Source organism: Gadus macrocephalus, chromosome 12, assembly GCF_031168955.1.
Source record: "Gadus macrocephalus chromosome 12, ASM3116895v1".
In the NCBI taxonomy this organism is placed as follows: domain Eukaryota; kingdom Metazoa; phylum Chordata; class Actinopteri; order Gadiformes; family Gadidae; genus Gadus; species Gadus macrocephalus.
Window position 1 is genome coordinate 20,862,208 of NC_082393.1, and position 15,878 is coordinate 20,878,085.

Genomic DNA, 15,878 nt, shown 5'->3' on the forward strand with positions numbered 1-15,878 from the left:
GTGCTACAAACAAGATCAGCTACACTCATCACAACTGACAAGGATCTGTTGCGTCCTCTTTCCCATTAGGGCGAGCACGGCGGGAATCTGATCCGAGCGTGCCCATCATCACCGTCATAACGTAACTGCATTAAAGTCACCACAAAAAAACAACACAGCTCATTTACCCCACCGCTAAAACAGGGGGTCAATGGGTTAGAGAGCATACCATTGAGGCTCAGTCCTTACCGCAGCAACCCGGGTTCAATTCCTGCCCTTTTTCCTTTGCTGCATGTCTTCCCCTCTCTCCCATACCTTCCTGTCAAACTCACTCGATCATAAAAAAATCGTTATATTTATTTTAAAGAACACAGGGTCGACGCTGAGACATCACTCCTAGCTTGTGGGTTCCCCAATTGGCCCCTGGTAGTGAGAAGGTCCCAGAGCACCTGGGGTGCACTTTGTGGGCCCCAGATGGGATTCTGTATGGATGAACAGCAGACACAGGGGGAGTCACGTACGGCCCCGCTTTAGGCGAGCCGATCCACACTGATGGATCAGCGGCGATCGTTCTAATCAATGCGTGCTCAGGTTGCTCGCCACACCCATATCCTTCCCTACACTTAAACATGTATTACACTTCTTCCTGAACGTACATTGCAGACTCCATACATTATGTACAAAATGTCCATAGAGTCTGAGGGATCTGTTCATAACCTAGGAATAATGTGTTATTTGATCGTGCACACTTTAGGTGGGTGTAGGTACTGTTTAATTCTATTTCAGCCTACATTTTCAAAGAAACACGCTAAGATGGGCACTAAAGTGGTCACTAGAAAATACCAATTGATGGAAACTTTCCAACCTAGCATCGGCAACAACAAACAGGAAGAGGTTCAGTGCTTGACGGGGCATGGATCTATCACCCCACCGTCTACGTAAGTCTGGGAAGAGCGTGTTGTCTCCCCTGCTGCAGCTTTAAGAAATTAAACCCTGCAAGATGGCGTTTATCACAGTTTACTACCTGCAGACAGCTCTTTCCAGCACCACCTTTAACAATGTGCTCCTTCACTCGGACTGTCAAGTCACTTTTACTCTTCGAGACAGGGGCAAAAGCAGCTCAGTGATGACCTTAATGCAACGAAAGCTGCCTATTGACACTCGGAATGAGTTGGCAGTCGCAGTACATCCATCAGGAACGTTTCACACCAGGACAGTATGATATCGTTCACCCTGTTATGTCTTTCTGTAGGAACACGGCAGGGGATGCAGTTGCGGCTGTCATTTTATGTTATAAATAATGTTTTTCTAGGCTTTCAGGTAACATCATTCCGCTGCTCAATACCAAGCACTTTGCTGTGTTTGACACTAAGCGTTTTCCATCCGACACAAACAATCCGTAACAAATTAGAACTGTGCCTGAGCCGGCACTGGGTGCATTTTTCCCAGGTAGTTTTGTTGTATTTTATGTTGTATTCCGAGTTGGACTTTAAAAGCAGCGGTTCTTTGTAATCCATCTCTAAACACGATGTAAACTTACAAACAAACTAAACAAAAGAGTGAAAACACCAACCATCCCAGTTAGATTATGCAATTTTTCTGATTGCTGATTACTTGCCATAGCTTGTACAGACAATTTGACATATTCTGGTAGCATGATGAACAGAATGACCATGATGACCCTGCATGAACAGAAATTCCTCAAAATGTTTGTATTTGATTGCCTTTTAACAAAGCAGTTGTAATCTCAGTTTTCATCCAGGTGCACGTGACCATGGGCCCATGCGAGCTAGCTCATAAACACCCACCCACAAACCTAAGTGTCCTTCGACAATGTAGCAGTGGAGGAAAGTGCATGTACACAACCTTGTACTGAATAGCCAAACACATATCAACGCATGCACCCACACTCGTCATAACACCTCCGCACAAATGATGTATTTTTTATTTTTGGCGTACTAAGGTCTTGTTGCCAGGATGAAGATATTATAGTTACTTGTTAAACACGTGTTACCTGTTCCCGCCTTACTGTGTGAAAGAGCTTGTGTGATTGTGTTTTAAAAGTAGCATTTCCGTTGGATTGTTTTGTTTCAAATTTTCCGCTCGGAAAGAATAGATCCAGGTCTATTTATTCAGTTAAGATGTAAGCATTGCAGCTGTTCCATTAGGGAAGAACCATCCACTATCTACCAACAAACAATGTCCAGTAGACCTCTAACCAAATCACGTACATGGTTCAGAGATACTATCTACCTATTAGGGGGCATGGTAAACATTAAGCATACATGAGATCATCACATCCATCAAACATAATGCAGGTGCTCTAAACACATCAACAGTATGCGGATGATGATGTGGAATGAAGGAAGTGAGCAGGGGCTGACGACAGCAAGCCATAGCGGTGAGTGGGTGTAGAGACCAACACGTAATCTCTGGACCACTCTAACGTCTTGATAGAATATAATTGGATGTTGAGGCCTTGAAACCAGCCTGCTGATGCATGCATCCACTGATTGATGTGACACTGATGCTAATCAACTGCAGAACATGACAAACGATAGCCAATCAGAAACATTGATTCCGACTGACATCGCTCATTAGGAATTCACTTTTAATAATCCGAGCGAACGCAGGATACAGTCACGTCGCAGGACCTACCGTTCAAACACTATTTTCTATTCCCGAGCACTCGTTTTCTATTTATCTCAGTTCATTCCCACTTCCTACTTCCACCCCCGCGGCCCAACTTGACATCCTCGTAAGCAATTTCCCCTCGCCCCCATTTTTCAGACAATAATTTTGATGGATAATTATCGCAGGGGACATAATTCTGCCCGGCCCATCCAGCGGAGAGTGAGAGACTAGTGAGAATAAAATAGAAATGGCGTGTTGTGGGGTGCACTGAAGCAGAGCCACAACAAATGAATGGATAAATCTCCTCCAGAGCTGCATTCTGGACCCAGCATAGCCCCTCCGACAGGCCATAGAGCAAAGCTGAAGCCAGTGGGTGGGGGAGACTAGTTCACATTCTTCTTGTTTTCTCACCCCTTGCAGCCGTACTTCAGAGACCTCGGGTTCCTAGCAACAATGACTCACTATTCATTAGTTCTCATGAGATTTTTTTTACCTGCTTTTGTTGCAGCTTCTCTAAACTCACAAACGTGTTTACCACTCCTGGAAGCATGACTTTGAGCATACATTTGTCTTTATACTCGTGGTTCCAACGTTTTTTGACCCCACTTTTTGTACATTTTGGTGTTTTTTTTGGTGCATCTGCTTCCCTTGGTTTAACCCAATCAGCATCTGCCTGTAATATCAGGCAGATTCCAGTGAAGTAGTAAGTAACCTCCCGCTACCCCATATGAATATCGGCCCCAAAGGTTTGGATCCCCTGCTTAATGCACACTGAACAGTGCTTAGTCACTGACTAGTGGTTTATTTATCATACAATAAGTGCCGTGTGATATGAACATGTACATTTTATGAAATTGAGTGCATTAGCAGAATCTTTTATCCAAAGCGACATTCAATTGTCAGAGTACATTTGTCTGAAGAAACAGAAACAATATATCGCTGTCGTCACCGTAATGAGATTCATAGAAACAAGTGGCAAGCACTTACAATTAGTTAACCCATTACCCGTATACAAAAAAGATAGACAAAATAAGACGCTACAGCACAATGCTAAGTGCTATTTTTAAGTGCCAGGACGTACAACACACAATAAGTACATACATTAAGTGCCAGGACGTACAGCATACTATTATCTTTGTAATACAATGTTAAAGGCAACAATTACTGTTTCTCAGAAGTATCTGTATTTGCCATGTACAGTATGCTTATTTTACGAGATTTAGTCTGTGATGTATAGAGGAAGATCAATTAATGAAGAATAGGATTGTCTTTGGCTGTCGCACACGCTCATGAGCCAGAAGACATACATCTCCGTACAGAAGGCAAGATGTTTTTTCATTCTGAGGTGAAGATCTACTTGAAATGCGTGGACGATACACAAACTAGAAACTAAAGTTCTATGCTGTTGAAGGACTATTATTGTGTGTGCCAATTGCACATGTTTGGATATAAATGCCCATATTCTAACGCTGTCCTTTGTGTAGGACAATGGTTCAGGCCTTTGTATTATTCCCTCTGCCGTCGGGAATCGTGCACCTCATTCCCCCTGCTGCGCCCTTGATTCATGATTGTACCTTGGAAATTATTGTCCTGAAAATATAAAAAAAGCAATTTATTTTTCTTCATCTCGGAGCACTGGTACGCGTGACAGTTCTATTATTATAATGTGATAGAAGATAAATAAAAAGTGGAAATTGACGGGGACGGGATGCTCCTTTTCACCTGTAATATAAAATAAATCTATTTCAATTGTTAGATCCTCATCGTTCCTTCCAGGACTTTCAGGGCCTTCATGGCTGCGGGGGGAAACTTCCAAGTCAGTGGTGAGATGAGATGAGGTTTCATAATAATGTGTTGGATTAGACCCCATCCTGATGTTGCTTCTGTGCCCATTTTCATTTTGTTGGCCTTTTTCTGGGGGGTGCGGGGGCTGTTATTTATGACTCAGGAATGATGTGCTGCATAAACGTGCGTCATGCATTCAACTCATGGTTGTACGACATTGTAAAGAACAGCTCACGCGGCTGGTTGATTGTTGATATATCAGCGGGTGGTATACTTACTCTGGCAAAAACAGCCATATTTCAGGCTAATCAGGGCACGCGTGTCGCCGCGAGCCGTCTCGGCTTTTTACGCCTGCCGATAAAAGGTCCCAATTCAGTTGCCTGCAGTGGAAATAATTTAGGAGCGAGGGAAAAGGTGGCATAAAGTAAGCGGGGAAAAAAATACATAAACATCCCTCACAACAAAGATCTCACTAATGAATCACCGGAGGACGTATCGGTACTTCTGAAGCAGGCCCTGATCTGCTTGTTCTAATCAGTTGGGGTTTCAAGTGGGAATACTGGTTTTTCATTCCTCAAAACGAGATTACCATGTTGTTAGATTCCTTTATGTTTATGTTTTATGCTTGTTACATTTCCTTCTTACACCTTTGATATAAAATGAAATAAGTCAATGATTCTCTCCATAAAATGGTGCCTTGTAAAACTACAATCAAAGTTGTTTTTACAATGACGCAATTTATATGATTATATCTACAATATATTTTATTGTATTATCAATACAATGTATAATAAATTAGCATTATATAGAAATGATCATCAATTATACATACAGAGTATATATATATGACTTGGTTGACATTTGTCGGTGAGCAGGGGGATCAACGTGGGAGTGATGGTGTGTGTGTGTGCATGCGTCTGTGCATACATGTGTGCGTGCGTGTGTGATGTTCATCAGCATAAGCCTAGAATCACACACAAACAGTGGCACTGTATCCTTGCTAGTTACAGCTAGTGGAATAACTGTAGCTATAATAAATCAGACTGCCTGTGTGTGTGTGTGTGTGTGTGTGTGTGTGTGTGTGTGTGTGTGTGTGTGTGTGTGTGTGTGTGTGTGTGTGTGTGTGTGTGTGTGTGTGTGTGTGTGTGTGTGTGTGTGTGTGTGTGTGTGTGGATGGGGGGACATTGACTGGCAGGCCGAGGGGTCCCTTTGATAATGAGACCACCTCTATAGCAGACCCCATGCTCTGTGCTCTGTGAGGGCCAATGGAGGCTGGTAACTTTAGCAATTGGGGAGGACCGGAGGCGTCTTCTTATTTTGAGGTGTGTGCACTAGGTCACAACGTGTAAGCTGGATCAACAAGACTGTGAGCCTCTCAGATGGAGGTAGACGGGTGCACCGTATCACTCTGACACTTCACTTTGACCATTGAAAATGAGGCTCATGGGTTAGGGTAAGCCCCCTTATGAGGGACATGAACGCGGTGGGACCAGACCACGATACAGTAATTATTCATCCATTCACCCTGATCCTCCCATTTGTGTTTGGAGATTCCTAACTTCATAGCCTTCTTGATGACATACACACACATAGCTATACACACACGGCCTCACTCACACTCGTGAAGTCTCTGTCGAGTGTTGGAAAAATTGCATTTTTTGCGTGACTAGTGACAAACGCAGACTACTTTGCTGATTTAAAATTAGCATGCCTATCATCAAGCCATTTAGTAATGATGCCATGTAGTATTAGAACAAGATGCACTCAATTGAGGACAAAATGTGTACACAAAAGTTATCCAGAGTGCCCTGCTGGTTTGGCTGACTCAGATGTAGAGGGTGGAAGGGCCGGGTATTGCAGCGCTCAACTGAAATAATCAGAGTTCATGGAGAGTTGGTAGCCCCAGAGCGCTGCAGAAGGATGTGAGGCAGATCACAGACGGAGCTCGGCGGAGTCCCTTTTTTAAGTCTGGATTTAGTTGGGTACGGCAAAGAATGAAATGTGGTTGGCAGAACATGATTCACTGTGTCACTTTGTGGTCTGAGGTGAATCATTGTAAGCTTCCCCAGCATCTAGCCAGCCTGCCGCCGCAAAATAGACGGTAATTGACGTGAACATTTCAAAGCGTTTTTGTCTCTTCGGACACGAAAGTCTCGTGTACAACATTTGTTAAAACAAGACTATAATTTGAAAACTATATCCTGTATGCGTTATTCAACCTATCGCCTTTCTGCCAGTTCGCACAACACAGCGGTAGAGAATCGAAGAGGTAATCTGGAAATGATCAGTCCAAAGCCGATGTCAATTTTGTATTCTGGTTGTTGATTGGTCAGGGAGGACGTCCTCATTTGGAGCAGCCAATAACAGATTAGCATGAAAGCAAAATTAAGTGCATCCAATCTATACGAGGGAACCCGCCCTGAGTAGGACAGCAGGAGCCCGTCCTCTTCGACCCCACGCCCCCACTTCACACAAGACGGCTGTTAACGCGTTTTAATCAGAATTTCAATAATGGTTTGCTTCCGAAGAAGACCAAAAAACGGTAGTATAAATTATCTAGAGATTTGGTTATGTCTTTTTTCAACAGTCACTTTTTTTATGTTTTGATCTCCCTCTTGCCCCTCGAAGCAGAGGGGGATCTACCTCCTCTGGCTCTGTGGACCAGCCTCCCCTGGAGTGTGTGTGGCGACCGGCTTCACACACTTGAACCCGTGCTGCCCCCCGCCACACACACCGAGTCATGATTAACTCTTAAGGCTTAGTAATGGTTCCACATTGACGCAACGCAATGACCATGCAGCCGTGAACCTGTTTTGGTTCTGCGTCGGGTTTAGGTCAGGTTTTAGTTAGCCGACCAATCACAGCCCTTGCCGCTGCGACGCCTCGATGCAAGGTTAGAACTTTTGGGAGACACGCGTTAGGCCCTTGCGGGGGACGCAAGGAAGGTCCGCAAGGAAGGTCCGCAAGGACGTAATGGGTCTGTAAACCCCCATGCGTTGCCTCGACGTGGAGCCATAACAGCCCTAAAACAACACCTCCCTTCACAAACGCACACACTTTATCACTTTTTCTAGCCCTCTGCTCTCGCTCACTACCCCCGTCTATACAGAGATCCCACGATATCGCTGTAGCCTAGGGGAGATCCAGCACCATACATGCATGGTGTGGTTGTGTGGCGTACGTTTTTGGTGGGGACGTTAGAATTACGGCGGATGAACTGTTTTGTTGAGGTGCTTTTTCTAGCCGTGCACAATAATACGACTCTCCAAACGCCAGCAAAGCCGCTGTTACAATGCCGGATTTGCACGCGCCTCATGTTTGTGCGATCAGAAATATATTGGAGGAAAAAGTGATTCGAAGCAGGTAGCGGTCCAGGGCAGACAGGTGCACGGACCTTAAACCGGGACGATTGGTTCTTCTTCGTCAAATCCCGCTGGTCTCTGACTAGTCTTTTCATTCTTCAGCGATGTTCAAACCCCGTTGGTGGGTCGCACACATGACACGTCATCAAAGCGTCACACCTCCGGGCACCCCCTGAGACTGTTCCCTCTTTAGACACACAAAACAATGAGCCCCCTTTCTGTGTTGCTAGGTTTTATACATAATGCGAGGGCGGAATCACAGTGCAATCATTCTCACCTTCAACTGGCTGTGTGAAAGGGGCTACTGACTCACCCTGACTCACAACCACACGAAGGCACAAAGTCACTAGCAGCAGAATGACTCACACCCTAATGGACAAAATACTGAGTGCTATTGCAGTGTTGGGACAGGGAGAGACATTCAGGTCTTCATGAGCTGTGTGTGTGTGTCTGTGTGTTTGTCTGTGTGTGTGTGTGCGTGTGCTTCTGTTGACATTTGACCCGACGCACACTTTTTCTCAATTCCATTCACCCGAGGTGTAAAAACATTCGTTTTTATGTTCCCACTTCCATTTGTGTTTCAATACACAAAAACAGAAAGCACTCGGGCATGGTCATGGCCCATTCCGGGGCGCCCGCGTACTTTGGACTTTGGCAAAAAAGTAAAGTGCAGTTTATTTTAGTATTTTTCTCTCCCGTGTTCTTCTGACTACATCTTGTTGGATGTGCTTTCTCCTCCATCTCTCTGTGGCGTAGGTGTTGGGCCATCCTGGAGATAGTGCCCCAGACCACCTCCTCGCAGGGCTCAGTGGCGGGCGGTGCGGCACAGCGCTCCAACGCCAGCCGCGGCGGAAACGTCACCCCCTTCTCACCTCCACCTCCGGAGTATTCCTACATTTCGCTCGAGGCGTGAGTTCAAATCGGTTTGACTCTCTTTTTTGTGCTTGTCTTTGTGTGTGTGTGTGTGTGTGTGTGTGTGTGTGTGTGTGTGTGTGTGTGTGTGTGTGTGTGTGTGTGTGTGTGTGTGTGTGTGTGTGTGTGTGTGTGTGTGTGTGTGTGTGTGTGTTTTTCGTTGTTGTTGTTTCTTTTGGATCTGGTAGGGGAGCCCTAGAGGGACAAACACAGAGGGGAACGGAAGATGTAAGAACTAAGAAGAAAAACTGGTAGTCCTCCTAGGGCTTTACTTGCTTTGTCTGCTGTTTGAACTTATCAGAAAACTAAATGAGTTTCCTCCACCTTCTTTTCGTTTTAGCCACACTCTCTATATCTCTGTCTCCTCTCTCTCTCTCTCTCTCTCTCTCTCTCTCTCTCTCTCTCTCTCTCTCGCTCTCGCTCTCGCTCTCTTTCTCTTTGTCAGTCTGTCTGTCTGTCTGTCTGTCTGTCCATCTCTCTCTCTATCTCTCTCTCTCTCTCTCTCTCTCTCTCTGTCTCTTTCTCTTTCTTCACTCTGTCTTTGTCTCTGTCTCTCTCACTCTCTCTCTCCCCCCCTCTTCTCTTCTCTCTCTCTCCCTCTCTCTCTCTCTCTCTCTCTCTCTCTCTCTCTCTCTCTCTCTCTCTCTCTCTCTCTCTCTCTTCACTCTGTCTTTGTCTCTGTCTCTCTCTCTCTCTCTCTCTCTCTCTCTCTCTCTCTCTCTCTCTCTCTCTCTCTCTCTCTCTCTCTCTCTCTCTCTCTCTCTCTCTCTCTCTCTCTCTCTCTCTCTCTCTCTCTCTCTCTCTGTCTCCCTCTCCCCCCTCCCTTCCTTCCCGACTCTGCCAGTGACATCTACACTTTACTAAATATTTAGGATTTTCTTGTTTACAACAGATACATATCCAACAGTTTATCTGAGAATTACAGCTACGGCTTATTTTCACTTTTCTGGTATCTTATTTGTACTGCCTATGTCCACATGTATGCCCACTTAACTAGCAGTTACTAGAAAAATCTTAAGTCATTTTACAAAACCAATGGCTTTTGCAAGGACTATAAATAAGTGTAAAACAAATTGAAGATACCTGAAAAATATATATATGTAAATATATATGCATAAAATATGTGTTCGTGTGTATATATATATAAAAATATATGCACAGTATATCATTAATATATATCACTGATATATTTATATAAATATATATATATAATCATTAATATATAGATACAGATAGTATTTTATAAGATGGTTATGATCATGAAGATAGAATAATAGGGATATAGGGGGTTCCCTAGACTGCCTTATTTGAAATTCAAACCACTTGGTATGACCGAGTGGCTCTTCTCACAAAGCTGGCGAGAGCATAGCAACCGCAGTTGAGGTTTTTCTCAGCTAAATGTTAAGCAAGTCACCATAAGTCTGGATTCTCCTTTGGCATTAAAGTCACTCATGCATGCAGATGCATCTACAAGCTGTGCAGGCAAACCGCACAAGTGTACAGAGAGGAGCATAGTGATATGCATGCCTGCAGTTTTTAGCATCAATAATTTAGCACTGTTTGTTCAAGGCATAAGGCCACAGGCGTAAGTTGTGTGTGTGTGTGTGTGTGTGTGTGTGTGTGTGTGTGTGTGTGTGTGTGTGTGTGTGTGTGTGTGTGTGTGTGTGTGTGTGTGTGTGTGTGTGTGTGTGTGTGTGTGTGTGTGTGTGTGTGTGTGTGTGTGTGCACTATGTCACAACGTAGATGGAGGTAGACGGCTGCACCCGTCACACTCTGTCTTCTCTGCCATTCTTCAGTTTGACCATTGAAAATGAGGCTCATGGGTTAGGGTAACCCCCTTAGAAGAACATGAACGGGGTGGCACCAGACCACGATACGATACTTATTCATCCATTCACCCTGTTCCTCCCATTTGTATTCCGAGAGTCCAACTCACCATCAGAAACGGCAAGGTTTTCCTCGACAGCAATGCCCTGCCCCCAGTTTAGCCTCATGTCAACCAAAATGACATGGGTTTGCTTTATTTTATCTGGGGTGGTGGGGGTGGGGTGTGGGGGGGGGGGGGGATAATATATCAGCTGTCCATATGTCAGCATGCACAATGCAGAAGCAGCCCACCCCGCAACCCCCGTTCTCATCAGCACCACCCCAACCACAACCCCAAACGATGAGGAGCCCGGGATCGTGCCCACGGCCTCCTTAGAATTCACCGCAGCAAACACACTGCCCCAACCGCCCTGCTCCTCGCTAGTGATATATCCCCCCCTCCCCCCCCTCTTCATTCCTTTGATTTGCAGAACAAACCGTTTCTCATTTTGATGCCTGGCCTAATTTTCTTTTTTCTATGTTTTATTGCGGGTTTTTTTTTTTTTTTCGTCTGCTCTTTCTCAGTCGCACCGTCTCGCTCTTTTCTCCCCTGTACCCGCCAGTGCTCATTGTTCGTATCTCACTCTCTCTCTCTCTCCTCTTTATTTTTTTATTAAAGAGTCGGGTTTGTCGTTTCTCTCCGCACGGCCGGGGCGACAGCGTAAGCCTCCTACGCCAACTCCCTATCTCCCCCCTCTGTCTCCACGCTTCTCACCAGGCGGCAGTGGTGTCGGTGGGGTTGGGAGGGGGGGGGGGGGAGATACTGTTAGATTTTTCTCAAAGTCCAAGAGTGCCCCCTAGTGAAACATTAAAGCGAGCCTTCAGAATAAACAGAAACCGGAGGGGGAACAAAGGGGTCTGTCCGCTACTCAATTGGCCTCTGACGTGCGTGAGGCCGCCTTAATTCCCACGTCTCCTGGCCTTTATATTCAAAAGACGCGCTGTACTTCTACCCCATCCCCCCCTGTTCTGGTGCGAAGAGAGAATGGGAAAAAGAGGAGCGGGACAAACACGAACTTGATGATGATGTAACGGCAGGGGCTGAGAGCGAAGCCTCCGTGTCTCTTTTTCCTGTATCCTTGACAGCTTCAGAGTATTTGCATATCAGGGTTTGATTTATTTAGTAGCTAATGGATTGAAGAGCGTTCATTGTAGAGCCTGGAACCAGGGGATTGGCCATCCATTCGGGATTCGGGGCAGTTTGCGGTGGTCTGGCCTGCCTATAGTTAGTTGATCATCACTTGACACAAAAGACCCTTTTCACTGAGGCATCATCGTAGGACAAACCCAGTTGTCACTCATCAACAGTAATTACGGGTCTTCTCTTTTTATACAGTGAGGATAACACATTGCTGGTGCTCGGACACAAATGCATCAAACTCCCGCCAACCTACCCAGCGGGCCTTGTAGTGGTGTGTTCCCTGCTGTGACGGCTGTGTAATAAGTGCATGGTGGTAAAGTAATGTTTGTCCTATGATGACACCTCTGTGAAGAATTGTCCATTGAGAGAAACATATGACCTGCAGCTCACAGACAAGCCCCCATCAGAGCTGCGGTAGAGGTAGGGGTAGGCCTTAGGGGAACAATTCTCTCATATCACTACGGGCAAAAGGATTCTTACAAACAAATCCTATGGTCACCCTTTAGTAAATGATGGCTACATTAGCTGTCCTATCGTTTCTAGGGCATTTAAATGGCCGATGGTTGAGAGCCTTTTAAAAGCGTGGTATGGGAATAAATGAGAGATATTACAAGTTAATGATAAGAAACAGGTGATTAGAAAACCTGTCCTGCGAGGGTTAGAAAAAAATCCATTAATGGAAGTAATCAGCCAGGTCCAAGTCGGCCTCTACACTCTTGTTCAAACATGTTCAATGTCAAAAATGCATAAAGGTAAAAGGCAATTCTGTATGCAATTTCTAAAATATGTATGTCAAAGTCAAAGTTGTTCTGTGCACAGTATGACCCAGGGAACCGAACAGTGAAATTCCTTGTGACATGGCAAGCAACGAATATGTAAGAGGTGATCTATTATTAATAAGAGTCAAAAAATGCAAAAACATCAAAAATAGCATAAATATGGCAAAACTGTCAAAAAATACACATTATAAAAATAAATAATCTTGGTGCTTATAGACTTTAACCCATGTCTAATGCTGTAGTCTCTGGACTTTTCAGCTGACTATCTAGTTATTTAGGAACATTAACTATTTTTTTTATTTTTCAAATCTGTCACAAATTCTCCTTTAAGATAAATACAGTCCCTTGCTTTCTATTCCTGTTGTGCCATTTCCACGCCAGTAGTGGGATTTGATTTGGTCCAATTGAGGATCAAAGCTGCTCTACTGTGGTCAATTTAGTATTTGGTCCAGTTAGTGTTCACACAGCCCTTTGTCAGGTTCTGTCATGCTGCCAAACTGGTCTTTCATTTATTGGTTAGAGATGTTCAAAAGGGAAACGCATTTGAAATTCATTCATTGAAACAACAGCTGGCTAAACAGATTTTGTCTGTTATTATTTGGTGTTGCTGCCAAATCTGACCTACTAAGGAAACCTAATAATATGAGTGCCTTGTGGACAAAGCATGTGGCCTCACTTACCAAGCCTGAAAGACTTGCTTAGACTCTGATTTCAGATATGAGGAATTTGTTAAATGCAACATTGGTTGCATCGTTGGTGTTTATTTGTGCACTTCAGTACAGTTCTTCAAACTTAATTCGATTCAAAATTGTACCGTTATATTTGTTTTTGTTGACATTCATTCGCATTTCAATCGTGATGAACCTGACTACCACTTGTGCCATGTTTTGGCGTCACCGCTCATCATAGGTTGACCACGGCTGTACAACGTGACACTCAACCGACAGTCATGTATCTGCAGCCTTGTAATTCAATTTCAATCGGTTTGAGACGAGCGTTGCTGTAGGCAGCAATGCGGTTCAGCACTGCGTCCTTTTTCTGTGTATTTGTGACTCATTCGGCTAAACGAGCAATCACAGCCGGATGCAGGGCGAAGAGGTAAGTATTGGATTTACAGGAACAATATAAATGCCAGGGTGGATGCTCGGCTGAGGTGATGCACGGGGCCCTTTTTAGCGTTCCATCTTATCCCTGCCAGGGTTAGTGACGGCCTGGTGTTCCTGTACCCTCCCCCTCACCTAATTGGTTTCCCTCAATGTGTAACTCAATGTTTGCCCTTCTTACAAATGGCTGTGCGTATGACTGTATGTGTAACAATACTGTATTTATATATATTTATTTCAATAGAATAGCGGGATTTTATGTCTAATATTTATAAAAAAGCTAGATCAAGATTAATCAAGTTGGCTAGGTCTCTTCCGGACTGACGTCTCTTGGTAGTTTCACTTCACACGGTCGCTGATGCACCGATTCAATGCATCAGCTGTTTTCTCATTCAAAAAAAGAAAGGCTGTCTAAAATGCAGTTTGATTTCAAACATAATTCTCTACGACTCCGGCGGCGCATCTCTGACACGGCGAGGACACGTGTGTGGATCGTCGACGATGCCGGGTAGACCGGGTACCGTGACCCACATGAACGGCACCGTACACACAGCAAGGTGTCTCCAAAGGGCTCAGATGTCAGGGTTTTTCACAACCTACCCAGTGTGCGGATCTTGTTTTACCTTCCCTGCACAAAAAGCAGGCCCACCCTTGAGTCGTGTATGATTCACTTTTTCTTGGCATTGCATCAGGACTTCTGAGAAGGAGGAGTGAGGGAACCATAGTATGGATTATACTGAGCGATTCCAAGAGTAGATTCACACAGAACTGCTATGTGTTTAAACTTGTTTTAAAATCAGCCCTGTGTACTGACTTGATGACAGAAAACACAAATATGATTATTTTTACTTGCATATTTAAACATCTTATACAAATGTCATGCTATTTTCTTTACACCGTGACACCCGTCGCTCACCGGTTCTACACTTGTTTTGGTCCCACCCATCACTCTCCACTACTAGTCTGTCCGTCTGTGTGAGTGTCTGTCGTTCGGCGTCCGTTCTCCTGCCTGATGATCACTCTAATTGATGTATGAATCTATCAGCCTATCGGCTCCTGCTGTCTTTGATCTTCCGCTCAGAACTCTTTTCCCGTTCCCTCTTCCTGCACGTTGCCGTTGTGGTCCTCCTCCTCCCTCTCTGCCCGCCACCGTTCTGTACCCCCTCATCCCCCCTCTCTCCCTCACAACGGTTCTGTACCCCCTCCTCCCCCCTCTCTGCCCGCCACCGTTCTGTACCCCCTCATCCCCCCTCTCTCCCTCACAACGGTTCTGTACCCCCTCCTCCCCCCTCTCTCCCTCACAACGGTTCTGTACCCCCTCCTCCCCCCTCTCTCCCTCACAACGGTTCTGTACCCCCTCATCCCCCCTCTGTACCCCATCATCCTCCCTCTGTACCCCGCCACTGTTCTGTAACCCCCTCATCCACCCTCTCTCCCACTGCTCCTTAACCCCCTCCCCCACCCTCTCCCCTCACCATCTCTGTGTGGTGCGATGCTCCCGAGTGGTGGGGCTTTACCCATCGTCTCCGAGCGATCGGGGAGGATTTACATCCCTCTGCTTAAGACCACATGGATTTTCTCTCTCTCTCTTCCTCTGTTTCTGTCTTTCGGTCGTCCTCTCTCTCTTTCTTTCTTTTCAGCGCCCCTCTGTGCCACATTAACTTGAGACTCCATATACACTGGTTTAACATTTCAGTAGAGTAGCTTTGAAAGTACTCCGGCTCAGGATAGAAATGTGTGAAGTGTATATCCATCCAGGTATGTTTGTAAACACACACACACAGTTAATTTACTGCCACTCATGTAATCATGAGTAGCATGTATAGGTTGTTCAAAGATGCAATCATCTTTGAACAACCCATTCTTTATAAACAGGGTGTTTATACTTCTTCTAAAAATGTTATTTTAATATTGACAGGATTTTTATTTTCAATGCTTTTTGATAACAATGATTTTAAGGTATTTTTTCGGTTATTTACAGTAATGTAAGTAGTTAGCCTGGCTCAAATTTTCTGCGCCAATCAGCGAACAGAGGGAGTGTCTGAGAACAATGACGATAAAGTCAGCCCGTCGTTGACGGACGTCTTCACGCACGGTCTTTGGTTTGTTTACAGCTTGCGCGCAACGTGATTCCCGGCCAAACGTTAGCGATTGGTTATGGCAGATCCAGAGTGGCACTGGGCACATCCAATAGATTTAAACTTCAACAGTCACCCGCCTTCAAGTGAGTTAACGTTTGTCAATTGACTAGGTCCAGACTCTCTGTGCAAATGAAATGAAGTACGAGAGTCTGGTAGGACCAGGCGCTCGTAAGTAG

The 15,878-nt window shown here is 45.0% G+C and overlaps 1 protein-coding gene across 2 annotated transcripts in view; it reads left to right on the top strand.

Moving 5' to 3' along the window:
- si:ch211-51h4.2 (uncharacterized) overlaps positions 1–15,878 on the top strand; it is a 75,184-nt gene that overhangs the window by 44,411 nt on the left and 14,895 nt on the right. For both annotated transcript variants that reach the window (XM_060067014.1, XM_060067015.1), the window contains exon 12: positions 8,517–8,669. In XM_060067014.1, the coding sequence (XP_059922997.1) occupies positions 8,517–8,669 (153 nt within the window). The remainder of the gene's footprint in view (positions 1–8,516; positions 8,670–15,878) is intronic.